At 41.1% G+C, this 26710-nt stretch overlaps 1 protein-coding gene across 1 annotated transcript; it reads left to right on the plus strand.

Moving 5' to 3' along the window:
- The first annotated feature begins 1647 nt into the window (after positions 1 to 1647).
- On the plus strand, positions 1648 to 26302 carry LOC120985566 (guanylyl cyclase-activating protein 1-like). Its single transcript, XM_040413584.1, has 4 exons — positions 1648 to 1845; positions 7511 to 7660; positions 24893 to 24983; positions 26022 to 26302. Exons 1-4 carry the CDS (start codon positions 1648 to 1650, stop codon positions 26147 to 26149), a joined length of 567 nt encoding a protein of 188 aa, XP_040269518.1. The 3' UTR covers positions 26150 to 26302.
- Positions 26303 to 26710: the final 408 nt, after the last annotated feature.

The following is a 26710-nucleotide window of genomic DNA, read 5'->3' on the forward strand; positions in this document are numbered from 1 at the left end:
ACTCATCTGAGGTACCTGAAGTGGGACAACACACCTTCCAGCACTGTTCACATTACCACATTACCACTGTTCACATTACACCTTCCAGCACTGTTCACATTTACTATATCTTATTCCGCAAAACTATACATCAATCTGCTCAGCTCCTTCTGCTCTATAACTGTCACGGACGTTCCCTCGACGGGTGGCAGGAGATTAATGAGACTGGCAACACGTGGTTTGATCTGACATGTTTTCTGTTTGGATCAAATGACGCCTGTGTTGTTTCTGGTGCTTGCCACACCTTCTTTCCCCAGGTGTGGCTATTATGGTCATTTAACCTTCTCTATTTATTATTGTTTCTCCCACTATGCTATGCGGTTTATAGCTTCAGTTTGAGTTGTGGATAGCTGGTGTGTGGATCTCGGCTGAGTTCCTGGTGCTGCCATATCCACTTGAAGTTAAGTGTTTTCTTTCCCTTTTGTATTTTGTTTGGGTTATTTTGTGTGTTGCATTTCCCTTTCATTTGTATTAAGGCCTGAGGGAGACTCCTGTTCATCCTTCTTTTTGGAGGAACAGGTTGTCTCAGTCCTGACATTAGTACCAGGGTCCTATAGGGTGAGTTAGGACATTAGGTATTCCTATGTATAAACTCATCTACCTCTGGGGTCTGTTCATACTGGTAGTTAGTCAGTTGATTAGGGTTTTACTCAGAGGTGTCCATCTCCTTTCCCTGTTTTACAGGCCTTATTCCCTCACCCCTTTACCTCCTATATTCGGTGTGGTGTTTCCGTCCCACACCCGAACGTGACAATAACATGGTGCCTGCAGATTGCACTGCATTTTGTAGTTATAGGTTCTTTTTAAGTTTCTATTCAGAACTTTTTTAAAGTAGGAGGAACGGATTAAATTAATTTAACCAAGCAGCAATTATGTGATAAGATGTGTTAATTACCACATATACAGTATATTGTAGGCAGGCTTACAGATTATCTAAATTGTTCATTTTTTTTATTAGATATATTAGAAAGACATTTTCATCTTTCAGTATATTGTCTGTAATGCCAAGGTGGTCAGCCTAATATAAACTATCTTTTGGGTCTGGTAATGCATATCCGACTGTGATATAGTAGTCCTTGAATGCAGTTCATAGTGTCTGCTACATAGCAAAGCATTTACGAGGACAAGATATACACAGAGACAACACTCTGACAGGAGTCTAATAATCTCTTAAAGACTGAGATTAACCTTGACACTTCTAATGTTGGTACATGAATACATTCCTTCTTTGGATGGCATCAGATTGGATTAAGCATCCGATGACCAGGGTCAGTTTAAAAGCCAGTATAGTACCTTCAGAAAGACCTGTAGTAGGGGAACTGTGCTGAGGGGACTGCCAGAAACGGAGAGACCCCAGAATACAGAACACCCTACGTTATTTTTGTCTGAACCATATTCGTTACTGAACTAACACCAAGAAGCTGAAAGAATTATCTGCACTTAAAGTATAACTGTTTAATCAGTTGATACTGTAACAGCCTGATTTATTATCGTGCCGAAATACTAAGCCTTTAAATTCTGACTGGAAGAAGGTCTCAAGAGCTGTGAACACAGATTGCAGCCTTAAGAAAAAAATAACCTACACTTATAAAGAAAACATAAAAAACAATGGGAAACACAAGCAGCTCCACGGTGGACGACCTTCAGGCAGTGGAAATCCACCACTGGTACAAGAAGTTCATGACTGAATGTCCATCAGGACAGTTAACCCTGCATGAATTCAAGCAGTTCTTTGGTTTGAGAGGACTAAGTGGAGAAGCCAACAGCTATATCGAACAAATGTTTCGTACATTTGATATGAATAAGGTAAGATCATTATTTCTACATTAATCAAATCAGTAAAGTGACAAATATTTATAGGGTTCCCATCTTTATATGCCCTAAGTATCTGATATATCTTGGTTCCACCTTGGGGATAAACTTCTATCTAAAGAACTGGGCCCTGACATGAATCAAGACTAAGCCACGCTGGCTTGGCTATATTCATTGGATATTCATTGCTATGGGAGTTCCTAAAATATCCTAGCTACATAGGAGTAAATGGTGACAATTCTGAACATGGGATGGTCTTCATTATTGTCAGGATCCCGTTCTTAAAATAGAAGCATATCCCAGAGGTGGGACCCCCACTTTTTCGAACATTTATGGTATAGCCTATCGATATGCTGTAAATGTCCAGATGGGATAGCCCTTTTAACAACCTTTGTTCTACTTCACATAAAATAACTTCCTATGTGAGGGTAACAGAACTAGTCTGGTTGCGATTAATATGCTCTTAAGGACACATGCACACGAATGTATTAAGGCCGTGCCCGTATTGTGACCTGCAAACAGCGGGTTTGCAATTACGGGGCCCGGACGGTTTTTCACCGCATCACGGATGCGAATCCTTTCACTTGAATGGGTCCACAAGTCGGAAGTTGCGGTGTGGAATGGAGGCATGTAACCCTAAGGAAGCACTACGGAGTGCTTCCGTGGGGTTTCTCTCCATGTTCTATTTTATTGTGGTGCGGACCGATCATGGACCCGTTCAAGTTGAATGGGTCTTGATCCGTCTGTGGCAGCCGCACGGATGTTGCCCCGTGCACTGGGGACCGCAAATTGCGGTCCCCAAAGCAAGCAACAGCCGTGTGCATGAGCCCTAACTATGTGTCTGGGTTACTATAAGACATTTTTCAACACTATTGATTGATTTTAACTGCTGAGTGACAGCTGCAGTCCACAAGATTGCCTGCAACTCAAAGTGTTCTTGTGGTCTGTAGTTCAATATTTAATTGGTAGCGCTCCAAAAAATTTCATTGTAGACCTGGTCTAATGCATTTAGTGGAGGGTCTGCCTAAACTGTGTATGAACTATATCGCAGTGCCTAGCTACTGTATGTAGAAAAGACTCCCACAGAAGTGCATGGCTTTTATTGTATGAAGTTTTTCTAAAAATCTATGGTTATTTCTTCATTCATTTTTATTACAAACTGTGTTTATTTAGCATTAATCATGTCCATCTATCATATCCACATGATAGCAATATGATTTTGTCTCTCTACAATTCACTATTCAGACCACAAATGGAAATTTTTGTATTTTTTCAATCAGTAAGGTGGAATTTTTTTCAGAGTACATATAAAGAGTGTTTTTTTAATTCACAGCTTTAGAAAAAGACAAGGGCAGCACATCCTTTGTACAGTGATCTATTGTTACTAAGCAAACATTAAGGAATGAACATGAATTTATTAGTATAAGTTTACATTTTATAAGGCTATTTGAGATTTCACTGTGACCTCTTTTAAGTGGGTTTTTACTCTAATAGGTGCAGTACTGCCCAGCAAACACCACCGCTGTAGCGCAACACCTGCAGGGGGAGCGACCCCGCAGATTAGAACACCCTCATTGTCTGACACTGGGCAGAGCTGCCACAGCTCCATCACTACTGCAAAAGAGGCCACCAACACAAAGTGAACAGATAAAAAGCCCCCACCTATTCATGCACTGAACTTGTACGTAGAGCCTTAGTAAGTTAACATATCAAATTAGCAGAATTTTCTAGCACTTTCATATCTCATTGGAGCAAAATCTTAATAATGAAGGAAATTTAGTGTTTTTAAGTTAAACTATGGTTAAGGTATTTTGGTCCATAACGAGCCAGCAATTTGAAATTGGACTTTGCAGTAAAGGGCCATGGTCTAAGGCTAGTTTCACACCTGCTGTGTGAATTCCAGCAGGCTGTTTCATCAGAGAACAGCCTGCCATAATTTACGGGATCAGGCACTGCCGGATGCCAACTGTATGCCCACCTGCCCTATTAACTGTAATGGGGTTTGGCGGGGATCCGGACCCATTCCGAGACAATGTGGAGGATAAGCCGAACACAAACCACTGTATTCTGCGTTTAGTGTCCAGATGATTTACGATATTGTCTGCCAGAACAGCCTGATGGAATTCACAATGGAGATGTGAAGGCAGCCTAAGATGAAAGCGTTTGAGCCACAATTCAGCAGTAAAATTCTCATGTAAAGCAACCAATCATCGGTATAGAGCTTGACAGAAATGCCTAGCCAAGCACCAAATTTATAATCCAGCCTAAGCCATTGTGATAAAACCTGGTGCAGGTCTAGACAGCCTGTCTGTTTACACCATCTATAGGATGAATAAATCTGCCCCGCAGGGGTGGAATGGCTATAGACCCTACAGGGAAATTTCCCAGTGGGTCGATGCCCAGGGGGGCTAACCGAGCTCTCAGCATTAATTAATGCTACAAGTATGCACCTCTCCAGCAGCCGCAGTTGCACTCCTCCATTCAACTGTATTGTTATCTTCAGGGCGGTGACAAAGTTGATTACTGCGCCAGGAGTGACAGAATTCTGTTCTGCACTGTGTATTTGGTGCTGCTTGGGTAGTATTTTGTTGCTGGCCCTGCCTATTTCTGTTAGCACTCCTTCTGTCAATTTAAACTCGTCTACAACATTGACCATTTTTTATTTTTTTTAACAGTGCCACTTTAAAAGGCTATGTACACATTCGGGGACAATTTTTTTTATGACTGCATTTTGCTCATTTGGGGATAAAAATCATTTTTTTCAATTGGTCTTTATTAAAAATATTGAGCCATTCTTCCACAAAGGGTTAACCCTTTCTAGCTGTGTGCATCCTACTTTCACTTTGTGCAGATCATCTAATAACCCTTATCTCTAAATTACTGATATAAAAACTTATTTAAGATACATTCAGTAAGATAAGGACTGAGCTTTAATGAATGTTTATAAGGTCTGAGAGCAGAGATAAGGAGTCTGTCAGCTCCCTGTCTGACGGAGCAGAGGGAAATTTCAGATCCTGCTAGTAGAGCATCTCAGCTCTGTATAGAGAAAAGGACTCCATATCTTTAATAAAGACCAATTGAAAAATAATTTTTAGGTCATAATGAGTGCAATGCACTAATTAAAAAAAAATTGCCCCCAAAGGTCTACATAGCCTTTAAGTTCCCAGTCCGCCTTTGCTGCCCCAGTGTGTTTTTATGCGTTTGAATTTTTGTATTGTAGCATTCAAGATCTGCTAAAAAAAAATGACATGACAATCATATTCTGTGGGTCAGTCTGATCACGGCAATGCTTCTGCCATATCTTTGCAGGCAGCTCACTATGACAGGCTTGAGAACCTTCACAAGACCCCAGGCTGCCATAGCAACCAGTCTGTGCCACACAATTTCTAAGCCTCCACCCTCTATGTAACTACACAGATGTCGGGGTCACTATAAATGATCAGGATCAAATTAGTCTCCGATACCAGTCACTGCTGGTGGGTGCCTGCTGTATTATACAGCCAGCATCCGCTGCATATGAAGCTAGCTCAGCATGGGAACCTGCTCCATACAATGGCTTAATGCATATGATGTACAGGTACTTAAAATGGGGAGCACAACCGAGTGGTGTGCCAGTATGTCTTCCCCGTGAAGCCTGTTTCAGGTTCATTAACAATGTGTGCCAGCTTACTGTTCTCAATGCAGTTTTGACTGACTACTGCTCTTGTCGAATCTGCCTTAAGCTGACTTGTTCCTGCTTCCTTGTGTCTTGACCCTTGGAGTCTATACCTGGTATTTGTGATACTACTCCTGGTTCTGAGTCCTGACTACTCCTGACTATGTTCCTGCCTAAACCCCTGTATACTACACTTGGTACTTGTGGAACTACTCCTGGTCCAAACTTGACAGACATTCCTGCAAAGACCATTTGATAGTAAGCCTGGTACTACCCTTGGCTACTCCTGACTGTATTCCTGCCTAAACCCTTGCATAATACACTTGGTACTTGTGGTACTACTCCTGGTACTGACTTTTCTTGACTATGTTCCTGCGTACACACTTGGATACTACATCTAGTACTTATTAAACTACTCTTGCATACCTCCCAACTTTTTAGACAGTCAAAGAGGGACACTCATGGTTCATTGTGTGAAAGATTCATTTTTTCTGCAAATCTGTATGTTTCAATAGTTTTCTCTTCTGAAATAGCACAAAAAAATTCTGAATGTAGAAATTTCTAAAATCCCAACTGCATCAAATAATGAAATAATATCCCAGATGGGCTCAAATATCCATAGAGGAACCAGACAAAACACTTTTTGGGTCAATATTGTGAATGCAATAACAAAAATCTATACCACAGATCAAAAAGAGGGACTATCCCTCCAAAAGAGGGACACTTGGGAGGTCTGCTCTTGATCCTAACCTGACAGATATTCCTGCCTAGACCATTGGATACTAAGCTTAGTAGATGTGGTACTACACCTAGCCCACCCTCCTGGCTACTCCTGACGTTTTACTGCATAGACCCTTGGATACTTTGCCTGGTACCTGTAGGGCTACTTATGGTCCTGACTTCCACATTGCTCTTAACTACGCTCCTGTCTCATCCCATGTTTTGTTGCATCCTGGCTCAATCTCTGACCTGACCTGCTCTTGAAATTACTTCTGGTTCCAAACCAGACTGCTCATGTTGCTTCCATTTCCTGATCTTCCCTCTGCTAGTGCCCTTCCTTGCACCTCCTGGTTCTGTCTATTCCTGGCTGCTGTTCCTAGACACTACTTCCAACCCCAGCTTTTTCATAGTTGCTATTCCTTGTACCCTCTGGATCTGTCCAAGATCTGTTCCTTGTTGCTCACTCTGCTCCACATTTCTGTCCAATAACAGTGATCCCATTCTTCATCCCATATTCTGGATTTCTTCCAGACTCCAAATAGGGTCTTTTTCCTAAGCTGTCTCTGCTTGTCTGGTTGCCAGCTAGTGATTTTTTTTTTCCTTTAGTGGGAGCAGTACTCTAGTAACAAGCTCCCTCCACTACAAGGTTGAAAGAGCTATGTAGTTCCAGCCCTGACTTGCGGAGATGGAGCAACAGAGATAATGTGTTCAGTTACTATCATCTGATACCCATGGAAATCAGAAGATCCAGAAGAACAATGGGGTGGCCACCCAATCTAGGCATGGACTCCCACGGTTCTTAGCATCATGATCTAGTTGTGTTAGGCCTGGATTAAACCACATATTCGCTTGCTTTGTCATTCCTTCCTTTTTTGACATAATAACATATCTGTCTGAAAGAACGTTTAGTAGGTAGACCATTCTCAATTGTAGAAACATATTTCTTAATTCCTTTTAGATTTAATCAATAACTGAAGATAGAAAGATGCACCACATTCATCAAACAATATTGGCAATTTTTTTTTAAAATTACAGCTATGCAGATCACTGATAAACTGACTTTCAAAATTCCCCTTATGATAATTCTCCCCCATAGTGTGTAGTGTATTCAAGCTCCATTTGATAAATATAGAAATTATAGTCCTATAAAAAAATAATCCAACTGAAAAAATACTTACACAGTACATAACATTTTTACATAACCCATGCAATAATAAATTATAAGGGCAATATGTTACAGAGAATTTAGGTTCTTTTATTTAGCCATTTTTCTGATTATTACAGGATGGATATATTGATTTCATGGAGTATGTGGCTGCTCTCAGCCTTGTTCTCCGGGGTAAGATTGAACAGAAGCTACGTTGGTATTTCAAACTATATGATGTGGATGGAAATGGTTGCATTGACCGACATGAACTGCTTAATATAATTAAGGTAAGTGGATTTTCTATGAAATAGTAAGAAGAGTGATGTGAACAGCTGTCTCATGGACATAGTCCTTCTTCCGATTCAAATCATTTTAACCATTCCGTAGCTTGATTCTACCAAAGGCTTTGTTCACATCACATTTGGGTATTGCACTTGGCAAATGTCTGCAATTCAATTTTTTATATATATATATATATATATATATATATATATATATATATAAAAAATAAAAAATAACAAAAAGGGCAGCACTCCAAGAAGTAAAAAATGAAAAAAAAAATCTTTATTTACCCATATGGGACAAGCGACGTTTCGGCTCAGTATACGAGCCTTTCTCAAGCTTGAGAAAGGCTCGTATACTGAGCCGAAACGTCGCTTGTCCCATATGGGTAAATAAATAATTTTTTTTCATTTTTTACTTCTTGGAGTGCTGCCCTTTTTGTTATTTTTTATCTATCTGGATTGGCTTATATCCGCATTGGGCCTGCTGCACCCGCATTTGTTACATCGACGGTGCTGCCACTGAACTTTTTGTCTTTCTATATATATATATATATATATATATATGTGGTATACTTTTTTGTAGGATTAAGTTGTCTTGAAAAGCATAATTGGCTCTTTCTGCAGTTAACAAAAAAAAAAGGTATACCGATGTATGCCTACCAAATATACATTATGTCAATGTAGTTCTGGAACAAACTTTGGGGCACAGTGAGTTCTGTGACTGTCGAAAAGCTCATCTGCCAGATTTTATATGTTACACTTTATTTTTATTTTTATTATCTTAAAGGGAAACTGTCACATTGAACATGGTATTTGAGCTGCAGGCAGCATGTTATAGAGCAGGAGGAGCTGAGCAGATTGATACATAGTTTTATGGGGATTCAGTAAAACTTGTATTTTATTTACTTAAATTCCTGCTCATTCTGGGCTTTGAAGTCCAGGAGGCAGTCCTATCAGTGATTGACAGGTGTCTCTGTCGTCCTAGAGGGAAGGCTGACAGTAACTTATAGGACCGCATATTTGACTTCGAAGCCCAGAATGAGCAGGAATTTAAAATAATAAATTACAAGTTTTACTGAATCTTTTCCCATAAAACTATGTATCAATCTGCTCAGCTCCTCCTGCTTTATAACATACTGCCTGTAGTTTAAATTGCCCTTTCATGGTGACCGGGTCCCTTTAAAGGGAACCTGTCGGCAGCACTATGCTGCTCTCATTGATGTCAGCATAGTGCAGTAACAGACCCATCATAGTGGTCTGTCATTGCTGTCATGGCATTCTGTACTTTTATAGTACTGACCTGCTGAAGCCCGTTGTGTGTGCCAGTGCTGCTTGAAAGATGAGTCCGATGCTGCTCACTGGCCCCGTCCTCCCCTTTAAGACTATGATAGACATGTTTCTTTCCTGTTGTAAATAGGAAAGAAACCTGTCAATCATTGTCTAGAGGCGGAGGAGGGTGGGGGCATCAAGCATTGGACTCGTCTCTCTAGCAGCACTGGCATGAGCTGTGGGCTTCTGCAGTTCAGTGCTATAACAATACTGAATGCCATGACAGCGGTGACAGACCACTAAATCTGCAGGCCTGTCACTACACCATGCTGCTGTCAGTGAGGGCAGCATAGTGCTGCTGACAGGTTCCCTTTTAACAGATTATCATTACTTATTCTCATATGTGAGGTAGTGCTAAAATGTAATTAAATTAAAATAAAACAATGTTGGATTACTAGTACATTAAGACAATCATCGCTATCACGGTATATTTGAAGAGAAAGACACGGCTTGTCAGGAGGTAGTCAGGTGTCATTGTCGTTTCAGGATGTAGCTTTCTGTAAATATGAAAAAAACAAAAATAGTCAAGTCCTACACAAAAACATAATCAGAGTAGTCAGGCACAAGAGTTTACTAGATCATCATTACCTATAACAGTTGGCAAGCTTTTTTCACAGAGGGTCATCGGTGTCACAGAGGAAGACCCTAGTGGCCGATTTGGGGACTCTTGCCAGGTTGTCTCTTTTCCACTTGTAAGGGTGGAGTCAACCGGGGGGAAAAGAAATGCTGAGTTCTCCTATTCTAGACTGGAACACTTAAAGGGAACCTGTCATGTGGATATTTGATTATAATCTAACTAATTATATACAATCATTAACTACTAAAAAGTGCCTTAGATGTATTCACTTACTGGTGTGACAGATGGTTACCTCATAATATACACACACAAAGATGCCACATGCCGCATGCTAATGAGCTGATTTGAGTCCAGCGTGATGTCAGTGAGTCCAGCGTTTTTTTAATTCAGAGATATAGCCACTCCCCTGCCCACCTGCTGCTGATTCATATGGGAAAAAAACTGTCAATCAGCAGCAGGTAGGCGGGGAGAGTCAGGAGATCATGAATATTCAGGACTCATCATTATCAGCTGGAGCTTTTCAATACAAGATGTTGGCAGATTGACTGGGTCAATTAAAGAAAGTGACCCAGCATTTTGCTAAGAGAATCAGTCACTTATTCATGTTGCCCTTAGTTAGGACACCATAAAACTGGTGACAGGTTCCCTTTAAGCTCTCTGAGCCCGATTAGTTTGGTCTAAATTTAAGGGCGGAGTGATTATCATTAGAATTTTTGTATAATCATTTGAATTTGAGAAATTATTGTCACATTAATAGCATGCCGTGATCAAACATCGAGCTCATTTTCCATGGTATGGACAAATATGTCTGACTGTAAGAGTATATTAGTCACTGTCACATCCCCTTATGTAATTAAAAATCTTCCAGTCATTAGCAGTTTAAATCCTCTAAGGATTAATGAGCAACAACAATCAAACAGTAAAAATACTTAGCTATTATTGCTTCATGTAATTGATGTCCTTTAAATGCAAATGACTGCCAAATTTTCACTTGCCATTTGTTAATGAGAAAATATCTGCGGGTCTGATAGGACCCTTACACTTGCCAGTTTTGAGGATCACTTTTTAGTTGATCTGACAGGTGATGCACAAAATACAAAGTCCAATTCATTAGGGGGAAAATGCAAACTATGACAATTTCACATAAAAACTGCTTATTATATACACTCACCTAACGAATTATTAGGAACGCCTGTTCTATTTCTCATTAATGCAATTATCTAGTCAACCAATCACATGGCAGTTGCTTCAATGCATTTAGGGGTATGGTCCTGGTCAAGACAATCTCCTGAACTCCAAACTGAATGTCAGAATGGGAAAGAAAGGTGATTTAAGCAATTTTGTTGGTGCCAGACGGGCCGGTCTGAGTATTTCACAATCTGCTCAGTTACTGGGATTTTCACGCACAACCATTTCTAGGGTTTACAAAGAATGGTGTGAAAAGGGAAAAACATCCAGTATGCGGCAGTCCTGTGGGCAAAAATGCCTTGTGGATGCTAGAGGTCAGAGGAGAATGGGCCGACTGATTCAAGCTGATAGAAGAGCAACGTTGACTGAAATAACCACTCGTTACAACCGAGGTATGCAGCAAAGCATTTGTGAAGCCACAACACGCACAACCTTGAGGCGGATAGGCTACAACAGCAGAAGACCCTACCGGGTACCACTCATCTCCACTACAAATAGGAAAAAGAGGCTACAATTTGCACGAGCTCACCAAAATTGGACTGTTGAAGACTGGAAAAATGTTGCCTGGTCTGATGAGTCTCGATTTCTGTTGAGACATTCAAATGGTAGAGTCCGAATTTGGCGTAAACAGAATGAGAACATGTATCCATCCTCTGATGGCTACTTCCAGCAGGATAATGCACCATGTCACAAAGCTCGAATCATTTCAAATTGGTTTCTTGAACATGACAATGAGTTCACTGTACTAAAATGGCCCCCACAGTCACCAGATCTCAACCCAATAGAGCACCTTTGGGATGTGGTGGAACGGGAGCTTCGTGCCCTGGATGTGCATCCCTCAAATCTCCATCAACTGTAAGATGCTATCCTATCAATATGGGCCAACATTTCTAAAGAATGCTATCAGCACCTTGTTAAATCAATGCCACGTAGAATTAAGGCAGTTCTGAAGGCAAAAGGGGGTCCAACACTGTATTAGTATGGTGTTCCTAATAATTCTTTAGGTGAGTGTATGTAAAAGAGGTTGTGCAGCGGCTAATATTGATGGCCCATCCTCAGGACAGGTTATCAATATCAGATTGGCGGGTGTCCAACACCCAGCACCCCTGGTGTTTGAAAGGGTAGTGGCGCTTGTGCAAGCACTGCTTCCTCTTCAAAATTACCTGCACGTTGTTTCCTTTGTAGAGGTGGCGCAGAGTAATGAATGAATGCAATGAGCAATTGTACCGTAATTACACTGCACGAATGCTACAGATGAGATGGCACACAGGTAATTTTGAAGAGGAAGTAGCGTTACCCCTTCAAATAGCTGATCGGAAGGGGGTGTCATGAATCGGCCCCCCTGTCAATCTGATATTGGTGACCCATCCTGGGTATAGGTCATCAATATTAACCATTGCACAACCCCTTTAAATCAAGACTGTTTTCTTTTGGAAATTGAAACAGAGCTGTGCGTATTTTAGAAACATCATATAGTAAAACAGGATTTCAGCACTACAACTTAACTAGAGATTCTAAATGAACCAGATTCGTTATAATTTTCAGAAAAAAATCTGGTGCCAAATGAATCCGAAGTGTTGGAGACTTGCTTCGGATGAATTGCGCAAAATGGCGCCCACACTTTTTTACTGTGAAAATTTGCAGGAAAAAACGGCAGGGAGGATGAAGATAGAGGATTACATGATCCTGGGACGGAGGCTTGCCCTGATTGGCTCAGAAGCTGACAGACTGTGAACCAATCAGGGGATAGGATTATGGCAAGTACTTCAGTCTCTGGATTTGCTGAGACAAAATGTGTCTTGGATGTGTCTGACAGAAAGCAATTACAGACACAAGCCAGTAAACTAAGTGTCGTAGGGACAGTTATTTAGTGGATTGAAAGAATCGGTAGAAATGTCAGGGATTTATCAGGGGAAGCATAGAGTGGTCACTCAGAGTTCTGTGTGTGTGGGTTTCATACTGAGGGCAGCTGCTGAAAGTGGAAAGTTCATGTATTAACTGCAAATTCTGCAATCACTGAAATCATACACCAGCCTTATTTATTTATTTTTACTCAAGTTTCTACAGTTCATAAGTGTTTTATAGACTTTTTCCCAGCACCAGCGGCATCCATTTTGCTGCAAACGCTATGCAATTGCCATTTTTTTCCCTAAAAAACTGTTTCAATTTTGCTGCCATTTATAATTAAGCACTTTACCACATTTCACTATCATATGTGCAGTGAAGAGAAGCATTACCATGCTGTGAGACCTGATCAGCAGTGATGGCCAGTTCGCATTGTTTGCCCGTGAACATATGCGGGCTGCCATCTTTTTTCACAAGTCCGGTGAGGCACAGGTAAGCCCTTACCTGTGCCTGTGCGCGAGCCGGTCTGAAAACAAGTGCGGTCAGCAGGAGCAGGCAGTTCCGAGAACAGCCACCGGGGGCCTTCATCGGACTGTTCTCGGAACTGCCTGCTCCCGGTGACCGCATTTGTTTTCAGACCGGCTCGCGGCACAGGCACAGGTAAGGGCTTACCTGTGCCTCGCCGGACTTGTAAAAAAAGATGGCAGCCTGCATATGTTCGCGGGCGAACAATGCGAACTGGCCATCACTGCTGATCAGCCTGGATGAGAGTAACCACACTGTAGATTAGTTGCTAAAGTGCATCAAGCAGCATGTTATCGGTATAAGTTGAATAATGGTGGTCAGCAACAATGGCAGAAACATCATGTCTGTGCTGCATTTGTGGGAAATAACATGGTGCACGTGACAATTTTAGTGGTGCAATGCTTTTTGAAAAAGGGCCATGGCTTGCAGAAGGTGCTGGCCATGTCCAGGAGACTGCACTAAAATTTCAGCCATTCTTTAGTGAACTTCAGCCATTCTTATGTGGCAAGGAACTCCCTCCTGGACTTGCAGCGACATATCAGCACACTGCTTTATATACCATATACTGTATCTGTACATAGTGCATGTATTATACCTCATATATCTGTATACTGCTGTATATATTACATATCTGTAGCCCCTGCATCTATTATACCATATAATACATGCAGTGTGTATGGAAATATAGTATATACAGTGGTGTTCTGATATGTGAGCTACGAGGTTTAATAGATGCAGTGTATAAAGATATATAGCATATAAAGTCAGGTACGAGGTATAAAACATGTAGAGTGCACAGATATATCAGTACACTTCTGTTTATATCGGTACACACTGCATTTATTATACCTCGTATCTGACGTATCAGTACACTGTATGTATACTATATAGGTATGAGGTATAACAGATACAGTGGGTATAGATATATGCAGACAGTCATATATTGTGGTCACTGTGTGAGGTACGTGAAGTATTCGGGTGGTAGTTAAGATAAGGGTCCGTATCAGGGTAAGTATTAGGGTTGGGTCAGTGTTAGGGTCAGTAAAAGGGTTAGGTTCGGTCTTAGGGTTAGTTTTAGTATAAGGGTTAGAGCAATGTAACACAAAACCAGCTGACCTCATGCTGTGTCCAGGACTGAGTGGAAGCTGTGGAGCAGAATCCTCAAAAGCAATACCACCTACAGAAACTGAGCCCAGGAAATGGAAAGCACCTACCACAGGTCACCGCTGAGCGCAGCGCCTGAAACCGCGGTGATAAGCGGGGGAACAGCAGCCTACAGCAGCCGATGTTACAGCTAGGATAAGGGGTCAGTATTAAGATTAGGTTCAGTATAAGGATTAGTATTAGGGTTAGGATATGGGTTACAATTAATGTCAGTATTGGGGTCAGTATTACAATTAGGATCAGTATTAGGGTTAGGGGTCAATAGTAGGGTTGCCCATAGCAACCAATCAGATTCCACCTTTCATTTTCCAAAGGAGCTGTCAAAAATTAAAGGTGGAATGTGATGGGTTGCTATGGGCAACTAAGCCAGTTCTACTTTACACCAGTTTGATAAATGACCCCATTAGTCTCCTACCAGATCTGGAGAAACCCCCTTGGGTTGGTATATGAGAACTTGGCCCAGGAATGCAAAGCTACCCAGTCATCATGGTGAGGAGAAATTAAGTGAAACAATAATCCTCAACATTTGGCAAATACTTTCCATCTGTCAATTGGAGTAAGAATGATATGGAAATGAGAAATCTAACTTGACCTTCAGCAGCCTACCGAGAGACATTCAGAACCTTCACCTGATTTAAACTCCCCGTTCAGAAACAATGTTTTGGTCCTTTTATTCACCTATTTTGTGGAACATATTTTTACCTTGGATTTAATAAAACATAATTTTTTAAGGAGAAGAGTGCTTGATATTTGTTTTATGCAAGTAGTTTACCTGAAACTGGAACGGAGATGCCAAGCACTGCTCTGATGTGTGAGGATCATGGCATCAAGACATAGGGCTTTGGTGACCTGGAACAATTCTATACTTTAGCTTTTACTGATAATGATATACAGATGAGAAATCCCACTTGACATTCAGCAGCCTACTGCTAGACTTCCACAACCTGGCTATGATTTGAATTTCTCGATGAAAAACAACATGTTGGCACAGACAATGCAGACAGAAAGTGTGCGTTATGAACAGGTTGGCAAGACGAACAGCAATAGGAAGACCAGTCAGGGGAGCAAAATGAACCATTTGGAGAAATAGTATACAAGTACCAACATTGCTGTATAACCAGAAAATGGAGGCAGATCTGTAATAAAGGTCATAGCAATATTTTACCACAGAGAATCTGGCACAGGCAAAGCTAGGAAAAAACCTGCAGATCTTTGACAAAATGATTAACAGGTTTCTTTCCAGTTACGCATAGGAAAGAAACCTGTCATTGCCTGAGGGTGGGGCCAGTGCGCTGGGGCCTTCAGTTGGTCGGTCCTATAAAAGTACTAAATGCCAGACCACTGAAGCAGCAGGTCTGTCACTACACCGTGCTGATGTCAGTGAGGGCAGCATAGTGCTGCTGGCAGGTTCCCTTTAACAGATTATCATCAGATTATCCTTCGCTGAAATGTTATTGAACTAAGAAGGAACAAAAAAAAAGAATAATGGATTACTAGTACATTAAGATAAACATGCAAACTGCAGCCCATCGGTATCACCGTATATTTGAAGAGAAAGACACGGCCTGTCAGGAGGTAGTCAGGTGTCATTGTCGTTTCAGGATGTAGCACTCAGTAAATATCAAAAATCCAAAAATAGTGTACATGTATGGATTTTTTGGTAAATGATGAGGTAGTAGTGCACAGATACACTGCCTGTCCAAAAATAAAGTTGCCACCTGGATTTAACTAAGCAAATAGGTATGAGCCTCCTATTGGATAATTACTGCATGGGCGATTATCTTTCAGCTGGCAATAAGTTATTTAACCCCAACTGGTGCAATGAGTTGCTTCTCATTTCTTAAACAACCATGTCGAAAGACACATCTCGTGGTCGTGGAAAAGATGGTAGTCTGTTTGAGAAGGGTCAAATCATTGGCATGCATCAAGAAGAGAAAACATCTAAGGAGATTGCAGAAACTACACTGCTCAAAAAAATAAAGGGAACACAAAAATAACACATCCTAGATCTGAATTAATTAAATATTCTTCTGAAATACTTTGTTCTTTACATAGTTGAATGTGCTGACAACAAAATCACACAAAAATAAAAAAATGGAAATCAAATTTTGTAACCCATGGAGGTCTGGATTTGGAGTCACACTCAAAATTAAAGTGGAAAAACACACTACAGGCTGATCCAACTTTGATGTAATGTCCTTAAAACAAGTCAAAATGAGGCTCAGTAGTGTGTGTGGCCTCCACGTGCCTGTATGACCTCCCTACAACGCCTGTGCATGCTCCTGATGAGGTGGCGGACGGTCTCCTGAGGGATCTCCTCCCAGACCTGGACTAAAGCATCTACCAACTCCTGGACAGTCTGTGGTGCAACGCGACGTTGGTGGATAGAGCGAGACATGATGTCCCAGATGTGCTCAATTGGATTCAGGTCTGGGGAACGGGCGGGCCAGTCCATAGCATCAATGCTTTCGTCTTGCAGGAACTGCTGACACACTCCAGCCACATGAGGTCTAGTATTGTCTTGCATTAGGAGGAACTCAGGGCCAACCGCACCAGCATATGGTCTCACAAAGGGTCTGAGGATCTCATCTCGGTACCTAATGGCAGTCAGGCTACCTCTGGCGAGCACATGGAGGGCTGTGCGGCCCTCCAAAGAAATGCCACCCCACACCATTACTGACCCAATGCCAAACCGGTCATGCTGGAGGATGTTGCAGGCAGCAGAACGTTCTCCACGGCATCTCCAGACTCTGTCACATGTGCTCAGTGTGAACTTGCTTTCATCTGTGAAGAGCACAGGGCGCCAGTGGCGAATTTGCCAATCTTGGTGTTTTCTGGCAAATGCCAAACGTCCTGCACGGTGTTGGGCTGTAAGCACAACCCCCACCTGTGGACGTCGGGCCCTCATATCACCCTCATGGAGTCTGTTTCTGACCGTTTGAGCAGACACATGCACATTTGTGGCCTGCTGGAGGTCATTTTGCAGGGTTCTGGCAGTGCTCCTCCTGTTCCTCCTTGCACAAAGGCGGAGGTAGCAGTCCTGCTGCTGGGTTGTTGCCCTCCTACGGCCTCCTCCACGTCTCCTGATGTACTGGCCTGTCTCCTTGTAGCGCCTCCATGCTCTGGACACTACGCTGACAGACACAGCAAACCTTCTTGCCACAGCTCGCATTGATGTGCCATCCTGGATAAGCTGCACTACCTGAGCCACTTGTGTGGGTTGTAGACTCCGTCTCATGCTACCACTAGAGTGAAAGCACCGCCAGCATTCAAAAGTGACCAAAACATCAGCCAGAAAGCATAGGAAATGTCACGGAACCATGAACCAGACGTGCAACAAGAGATAAGTGAAAATAAGAAGGCTTTATTGAAAATAAAGCTGTAAAGCAAAAGTCCAAACGAATGGTGAAACCGAAGCAGAGTCTTTGAGAGGCCAGAGATCAGGAACCAGAAGGGTAGACAGACGAAGCCAGGATCAGGAACCAGCAGGGTAGTCAGACGAAGCCAGGATCAGGAACCAGCAGGGTAGTCAGACGAAGCCAGGATCAGGAACCAGCAGGGTAGTCAGACGAAGCCAGGATCAGGAACCAGAAGCAGCAGCAGTCTTAGAAGCATGTGAACACAGGAGGACCAAGCAAGGAACTGAAGCCACAGACCTCCTATATATATGAGCTAGGCATCCAGCTCCTCCCAGTGGGAAGGAGGAGCCGCAGGGTGGAAGGCTACAAGAAACCCAGAAACCAAGATGGCCGCCAGCACATGTCAAACGAAGGAGAACAGCAAGAAGGTAAGACCATGACAGGAACTGAGAAGTGGTCTGTGGTTACCACCTGCAGAACCACTCCTTTATTGGGGTTGTCTTGCTAATTGCCTATAATTTCCACCTGTTGTCTATTCCATTTGCACAACAGCATGTGAAATTGATTGTCACTCATTGTTGCTTCCTAAGTGGACAGTTTGATTTCACAGAAGTGTGATTGACTTGGAGTTACATTGTGTTGTTTAAGTGTTCCCTTTATTTTTTGGAGCAGTGTACTCAAATTTTGTTAAGAACTGTCCAACGCATTATTAAAAACTGGTGGGGACCCATCATATTCGAGGAAGAAATATGACGAGATAAAATCCTGAATCATCGTGATCGGCGATCACTTAAACGTTTGGTGAAATCAAATCGAAGAAAAACAACAGTAGAACTCAGGGCTAGGTTTAATAGTGATATTAAGAGAATTTCCACACGCACAATGCGAAGGGAACTCAAGGGATTGGGACTGAACAGCTGTGTAGCCTTAAGAAAACCACTAATCAGTGAGGAAAACCAGAAAAAAAGGCTTCAATTTGCTAGGGAGCATGAAGATTGGACTCTGGAGCAATAGAGGAAGGTCATGTGGTCTGATGAGTCAAGATTTACCCTTTTCCATAGTGATGGGCGCATCAGGGTAAGATGAGAGGCAGATGAAGTGATGCACCCATCATGCCTAGTGCCTACTGTACAAGCCTGTGGGGGCAGTGCTATGATCTGGGGTTGCTGCAGTTGGTCAGGTTCAGCAACAGTATGTGCTCCAAGAATGAGGTCAACTGACTACCTGAACATACTGAATGACCAGGTTATTCCATCAATGGATTTTTTCTTACCTGATGGAACGGGCATATTCCAAGATGACAATGCCAGGATTCATCGGGCTCAAATTGTGAAAAATGGTTCAGGGAACATGAGACATCATTTTCACACATGGATTGGCCACTACAGAGTCCAGACCTTAACCCCATTGAGAATCTTTGGGATGTGCTGGAGAAGGCTTTGCGCTACCATCAATGCAAGATCTTGGTGAATAATTTATGCAACACTGGATAGAAATAAATCTTGTGACATTGCAGAAGCTTATCAAAACAATGCCACAGCGAATGCGTGCCGTAATCAAAGCTAAAGGCGGTCCAACAAAATATTAGAGTGTTTGAACTTTTTTTTTTTGGTGGTGACTTTTTTTTTGGACAGGCAGTGTATATAAATTGTTAAAGTGATATTTGGAGTCAATATTTTTTCCTAATCCAAAGGTTTGGATGCACGAGGTTTCTGGTTTGGATGAGGAAAGCTGGGATCGGATCTACGGTATAATAATTTAGGTATTGAAATATTTTAATCCATGTTTTGGTTCAGTTTAAAGATGACCTTTCACCACTTCTGACATGCTTTTTTAATAGCTCCATGCATTCCCCATATACTTACAATTCCGGAGCATCTATTCTTACGGCTCTATGTTGTGCCATTCCTTTATTATTTGCACTAGGTTATAAATGAATTGCTATTAGCCTTCAGTATCGGTACAGAGGGGAGGTAACCAGTTGGGGTTGTGTACCTGCACAGTCTGTAAATGCCAGCACTGATTGGATAGAGTCAGTCTGTGCAGTTACACCCCCCCCAACTGGTTACCACCCCTCTGTACCCTTACTGAAGGCTAATAGCAATTTATTCATAACTTCTAGTAGAAATAATAAAGGAATGGCATAACATAGAGACATAAGAAAATATGTTCCAGAATGGTTATTACATAAAGCTATTAAAACAGGAATGTCAGGAGTGGTGAAAGGTCCTCTTTAAAGTTATTTGCAAACTGTATGTGACTCCAATCCTAATGAAAAAAATGGGACTCAGAGACTTGTCAATATGTCATAGGTGTATGTCCATCTTCCTTGGTCCTGGCCAAAAGTGAGTCAATTTTGGCAATTAGTGAGTAACCCCTTCTCTACCACCGCTGTTGATGTGCGACGCTGGAGCGAAGTGCAAACATGGCGCCCGCTCGCGCGTGCAGTGGGCATCATGGCCAGCAGGTTTCCACTGTGTCAAACAGCAGAGACCCATGGCTAATTAAATTAATTAAAGCCTTTAGATGCCGTGATCAAGTGTGATCACATCATCTAAAGAGTGAAAAACCAGGAAGCTTGTGCATCTGGGCTTCTTACCGGCATCCTTTGCGGCCAATGAGGATGCCGGTAACTGATTTCAATGCACTGGTTCTCTCTGAAGAGACCCAGGGTATTGAAGCTGCAATCCTTATTTTGGCCAGCAGGTGGCAGGCCAACATAAGAAATGAGCAATTCTGCTCAAATAATGGGTCTGAAAGACCCATGATTGTTCATAATTTTAAAAAAATTATTTTGTAGGCCAAATGGTGATGGTGATGGTGAGTACAATAAAGGAATTCAAGAGGGGCCTGGATGTGTTTCTGGAGCGTAATAATATTACAGGCTATAGCTACTAGAGAGGGGTCGTTGATCCAGGGAGTCATTCTGATTGCCTGATTGGAGTCGGGAAGGAATTTTTTATTCCCCTAAAGTGAGGAAAATTGGCTTCTACCTCACAGGGTTTTTTTGCCTTCCTCTGGATCAACTTGCAGGATAACAGGCCGAACTGGATGGACAAATGTCTTTTTTCGGCCTTATGTACTATGTTACTAAATAGTAAAAAAAAAGTTTAAAAAAAAGTTAAAAATATATAAAAAAAGTACCCCCTTTTTGTAACATAAAAAAATAAATACATAAATGACAAAAAATATAAACATCATGGGCATCACTGTTACCAAAAATGCCCGTACTATTAAAATATAAAAATATTTTTCCAATACGGAAAAAAGGGTCAAAATGGCCATTTTGTCATTGCTTCTTTTACCCAAAAAAAGGTAATATAATGTGATCAAAAAGTTACACACACTCCAAAATGGTATCAATAAAAACTACAGGCAAAAAATGAGCCCCCACACAGCTCAGTAGATATAACTATAAAAAAAGTTATGGGGGTCATAATATGGTGATGTAAAAAATTATTTTTTTCTAACTTTAACAGTATTTTTACACTATTTAGACATAAAAAACCTATACATATGTGGTATCGTTGTAATCATACTGACCGAGAGAATGAAGGGCAAAGGTCAGTTTTGCCACAAACAGAACACCATGGGGAAAAAACCCCACAAATTTTCCAATTCCACACCATTTGGAATTGTTTTCCCGCTTCCCACTACATTGTATGCCATATTAAATGGTAATAGCATTAGAAAGTACAACTTGTCCCGCCGAAAATAAGCCCTCATACAGCTATATGAACGGAAAAGTAAAAAAGTTATGGCTCAAAGAAAATAGAGAAGATAAATGAAACCGCAAAAATGAAAAAAACCTCCAGTTTCCTAAGGGTTAAAAAGATAGAAGATAATCTCAAGATGCATGTCCCCATTACTATTCAGCATGCTATCCTTGGCGATTTAAATAGCTTGAAAATCTTAGGCTATAGCTTAAAAGGCTATAAAGAAGATCCTCACAAAAGTGTTGTTCTTAGCGAGACTGGTTATTGCCAGAAGTTGGATGTATATCAAAATGGGAAAATTTAACATATAAAGTTAAAGGATATGAGCAATTTGTATAATCCAATAAGAAAAATTAACCGTTCACTATGTTCCTGCATACTTCCTGCAGCCCTACTCCTCTCCATATCCTCCCAGCACTAACCAGAGAGGAACTAGGAAGGCAGAGGCCTGGCAGCAGATAAACTAGTGGAACATGTAACATTAATCTTAGTAACTTTAGTCTTAGTAAGTAAAAGAAAAACAATGAAATGGCAGCAGTTAATGACTTTAAAGGGAACCTATCATGTGGATATTTGATTATAATCTAACTAATTATATACAATCATTAACTACTAAAAAGTCCCTTAGATGTATTCACTTACTGGTGTGACAGATGGTTACCTCATAATATACACACAAAGATGCCGCATGCTATTGAGCTGATTTGAGTCCGGCGTGATGTCATTGAATCCAGCGTTTTTTTAATTCAGAGCTATAGCCACTCCCCTGCCCACCTACTGCTGATTCATATGGAAAATAACTGTCATTCAGCAGCAGGTGGGCGGGGAGAACAGGAGCTCATGAATATTCATGACTTATCATTATCAGCTGGAGCTTTTCAATACAAGATGTTGGCAGATTGACTGGGTCAATTAAAGAAAGTGACCCAGCATTGTGCTAAGAGAATCAATCACTTATTTATGTTGCCCTTAGTTAGGACACCATAAAACTGGTGACAGGTTCCCTTTAAGGCTGATACTTGTGGCTGTACTAGCAATTAGATATGAACCTTTTTTAGAGGTGCATGTTAGGCCTGTATATGCACAGGAGTACATATTGCTTCTGGAAGCGAATATCTCTGTGCACACAGCTCTATACTAAAAGCTCAGTGCCAGTGAGCATGAGCCCAACTAATTATCCACTCAGTAAAATCCACAAGCAAATGAGGAGGAGACTGAACCTACTCCTGGATAAGGGTTCCGCTGCTTATTTGTGACTGTACACCAAGCTCTTTTTCTTAATTATCCACTCAGTTAAGACTTTGCCTCATCTAGCTTGTACCTGTCAGAGGAGGTCAGCCCACTCTGTTTCATTTTTAGCTTAGGATAAGTTTAAAATATATTTGTCCTTGCATTTGACATACACTGACGAGCAAAAGGGTAACAATGTTTTGAACTTTTGACTTTCAGGATCCATATCTCACTGTCCACTACAGCTTCAAACGTGAGACTACCATCATTTTAAAGACATTCATCTTGGATATCTCATACATAAATTGGACTTGCAACTATGTAGCATATGATTATGCAGATTCTTGTCATGTAACTGCATTGTTACTATTTTGCTCATAAAATTCTAAATTATAATTTATATTTAAAATATATTTTGTTAGTATTTTGTAAATCCACCTTTGGCTTTCAACATTGCCCAAATACTTCTGGGCATGCTCTTGATCAGATTCAAGCCTGTCTCGACCGAAAATCTGTTCCCAGGTCTTTTCTACATGTTCCCAATGTTGGTGCATACTAGTTGACCCACTTGAGGACAAATACAGATATATTTTCTTCAACTCTACCCACAAGTGTTCGATTAGGTTGAGGTCTGGGGACTGTGGGGGGCCAATCCAGCACCTCTACTTGTCATTGACATTGTCATTGAACCATTTCTTCGTATGCTTCGGGTCATTGTCCTGCTGGAACACTATGTTGTCCTTTTTATACCCATAGTACTCAAGTGTATGAAGTAACTCGTCTTGTAGGATACTCACATATAGCTTAGCATTGAGACCACAATCAATCTTAGTCAAGTATCCAACGCCTTTGTCTGTGAAACTACCCCATATCATCAGGCTTCCTCCACCGAACTGACAGTTCCTTCAAATTCTCTTGTCTCTAACAGACCCATTTGCACCCATCAGAGCCCAGTCTATTGATTTTCATCTCATTGCTCCAAATCACTCGTTTCCAATCTTCTATTGTCCCCTGTTCATACTTTTTTGCAAACTCGTGCCGACGCTTATGACGATATTGAAGTCGAGACTTCTTCACCTTTTTTTGGGCCACCAATCCACACTTGCACGGTGCTTGCATGGACGTCTGTGATCTCACTATTACGAAGCATACGAGACACCTCCACTGCCATGTTTGTCGTGCCAGAACTGATAGACCTTGTGATAAGCCGATTTGTTGACTCTGATATTTTGCCTGGACAACCACCTCTTGGCTTTTGAATTTATGGATTTAATTTTGTATTCTTCCAACTGTGCTGGCACTCACATGATGCAGTTTGGCAATTTTCATGGCCTAGATACCGCTATAGATGAGCTGGATGATGCTGTTTCTCTTTTCTTGGGAAATCTTCTTCATGGCAGCTCCTGGATTTGAAACAGTGACCTTTCGCTTGCGAATCAACCTAATAACACACTGTGCTATTGGGGAATGTGAGAACAGGTTGTAATTTGTAGTAGACAAGAAAAAAAAGATTGTTCCACCACCAGGAGCAAAACAGTAACAATGCAGTTACATGACAAGAATCTGCATAACTAATTTTATGCTAAATAGTTGCAAGTCCAATTTATGTGCGAGATAGCCACGATGATTGTCTATAAAATGATGGCAGTCTCACGTTCGCAGCTGCAGAGGATGATGAGATATGGAGCCTGAAAGTCAAAAGTTCAAATACATTGTTAGCTTTTTGCTTGTCAGTGTATGCTTTATAAATCAAAAATATAAAGCTCATTCAAAAATGTAAAGGACACTTTTTGACATGTTTACCGCTTACAAGTCTATGGGTAGTGGTATTTTTCAGGCATCTATGACAGAGGAAGTGACTAAATGTGGTGTGAACTTAGTCTAATTTCTGCTCAAAATAGATCTCATTTGGCCTTTATCGTATACTTGTCTCAAGGTGGTTGTTGAGCTGTCCTGACAGTTCAGCTACTTTTAAGCCTAGTTATGCTTAATCTGATCCTAGTAAGTGTGATGCTAATCCTCCAAAGGACAGATATGTGGAGATTACTTTGAATGTGACCTAGTACCGCAAATCAATCTATATTTTCTTAATAAAGACTAAAACCGGAATTCCTTTACATGGTTTTCAATAGTTCAACCATAAGCTAACAAGTTTTACTGGAAATGAAGCAGAAAATGCAAATTGTAATGTAAAGTAGGTTAACTGAGGCTAAGCATGGATATATAGTACTAAAGATGTCTAATTATAGTAATACTGAGAGTGACAACCTTTGATTCATCTGATCTTCCTTTCCTTTTGCAGGCAGTGCGGGCGATTAATGGTTGCGACCATGACTGCACAGCTGAAGAGTTTACTAATCGAGTTTTTGACAAGATTGATGTTAATGGAGATGGTAAGAATTTCACAAATATATGTTGGATGTCAACACATAAAGAACACATAAATAAGTTCAAAGGAAAAAATGTATCCATACCCTCTGTATGCCATGTATTTAATAATCTGTGGGATGTGGGGTATTGCCCTATTAAAGGGGTTGTCCATGATTAGAAAAACATGGCTGCTTTCTTGCAGAAACAGCACCCCACTTGTCCATGTCTGTAATTTTAGTTCAGCGCCATTAAAGCGAATGAGGCTGAATTTGAGAACCACACTTGTGGACAGATGTGGCGCTGTTTTTGGAAGAAAACAGCTATGTTTTTCTAATCTTGTATAACCCATTTATGGAATTCCAGGCCAAATGTAAAGATTATAGAAGCCGAAAAAATGACTATCCACAGGAATGTTCCATTGACTGAATGGAGAGAACAAGATTATATGTAGGCTTATTTTTGGAAATGTAATCAGCTACTCTTCCAATTATATAATAATTATATTTTTTGCATCAATACATGGAAAAATGCAAAGAGATACCATTTGTCTATATTATGCCCAGCTGCATTGTGCTCCCAGTCCAAAAGCTGGACAGTCTCCTAGCTGTAAAGAGTGTGGACAGAGTTATATGAATACCTCCATGCATACGGCATGAGACAGAGGATGCCGCAAAAAAAAACAAAAAAACTTCTGTATGAAAATGGAGCCATAGTGGGTACACACTATTATTGCTACATGAGCTGTAATATGACTTAAACCTAGGAAAAAACATGTCAAAAGAATAAAAAAAAGGCAAAGAAGCTTGACATCTTTGTTGGTGTTTTATCCCAAATAAAATATCATATTTCTTTACACCAAATGAGCAGCTTTTCATTAGACTCTACTGACCACCATTGCCAAAATTGCAGCCAAACAATTCATTTCCATATTCACACTTTTACATGATTGCCCCAATGCAATGGTTTGGTGACTTTCTACTGTACCACTATCTGTACGTGCCAATGTACCCTTATTGCTATGTCTTATAAGGAACCATTCTCTAACCTCTATTCTTTCACAGGGGAGCTGTCTCTGGAGGAATTTGTGGAAGGTGCTCGTAAAGATGAGGAATTTATGGATGTTATGATGAAAAGTCTGGATCTGACACACATAATGACCATGATTAACAACCGACGGCACAGCGTGTGACTTGTAGGGTTGAAGAATAGGCTTATGATATTTTACAGATAAAATGGGACGATGGGTCTCGCTGCGCATTCTAAGAGGTATTGAAGAGTCAGCAGAGATCCAGCTAAATTTATGGATTCCAAAAAATTAAGTATGGAGAAAACAATAGATGGCACAGTGTTCCCTAAAGCACTAATATACTGTATAGCCTTGTACTCCACATCAAATGTGGGCTTGGGGGAATAATCTGATGTCATGTCAGGTTAGACGAGATATAACATCTTCAATGGTGTAAATATGGAATAACCTAAAGCAAAGGGTGGGCTCGTTGTTTCTGAATGGTGGCAAAAAGATTTATGTTATAACTATGTTTAGTAAAGAGCTGCACCTATTCTGCAATATTAAAGGGGTTGTCCGAGTCATATTTATTGATGACCTATCCTCATAGGTCATCAATATCAGATCGGCGGGGGTCCGACACCCGGCACCCCTGCCGATCAGCTGTTTGAAGAGAAGGTGCGCGCCTTGCCAGCGCTGCCTCCTCTTCACTGTTTACCTTCTCGCCGTTGCATCTGCAGCGGT

The sequence above is a fragment of the Bufo bufo genome, chromosome 1, assembly GCF_905171765.1.
Source record: "Bufo bufo chromosome 1, aBufBuf1.1, whole genome shotgun sequence".
Lineage (NCBI taxonomy): Eukaryota > Metazoa > Chordata > Amphibia > Anura > Bufonidae > Bufo > Bufo bufo.

Bases quoted from the DNA above. Each gene is read 5' to 3' on its own strand.
- LOC120985566 (XM_040413584.1), top strand. From the start codon at position 1,648: ATGGGAAACACAAGCAGCTCCACGGTGGACGACCTTCAGGCAGTGGAA. The intron at 1,846-7,510 runs GTAAGATCATTA...TGATTATTACAG, and splicing joins GTACATTTGATATGAATAAG to GATGGATATATTGATTTCAT. The intron at 24,984-26,021 runs GTAAGAATTTCA...ATTCTTTCACAG, and splicing joins GATTGATGTTAATGGAGATG to GGGAGCTGTCTCTGGAGGAA.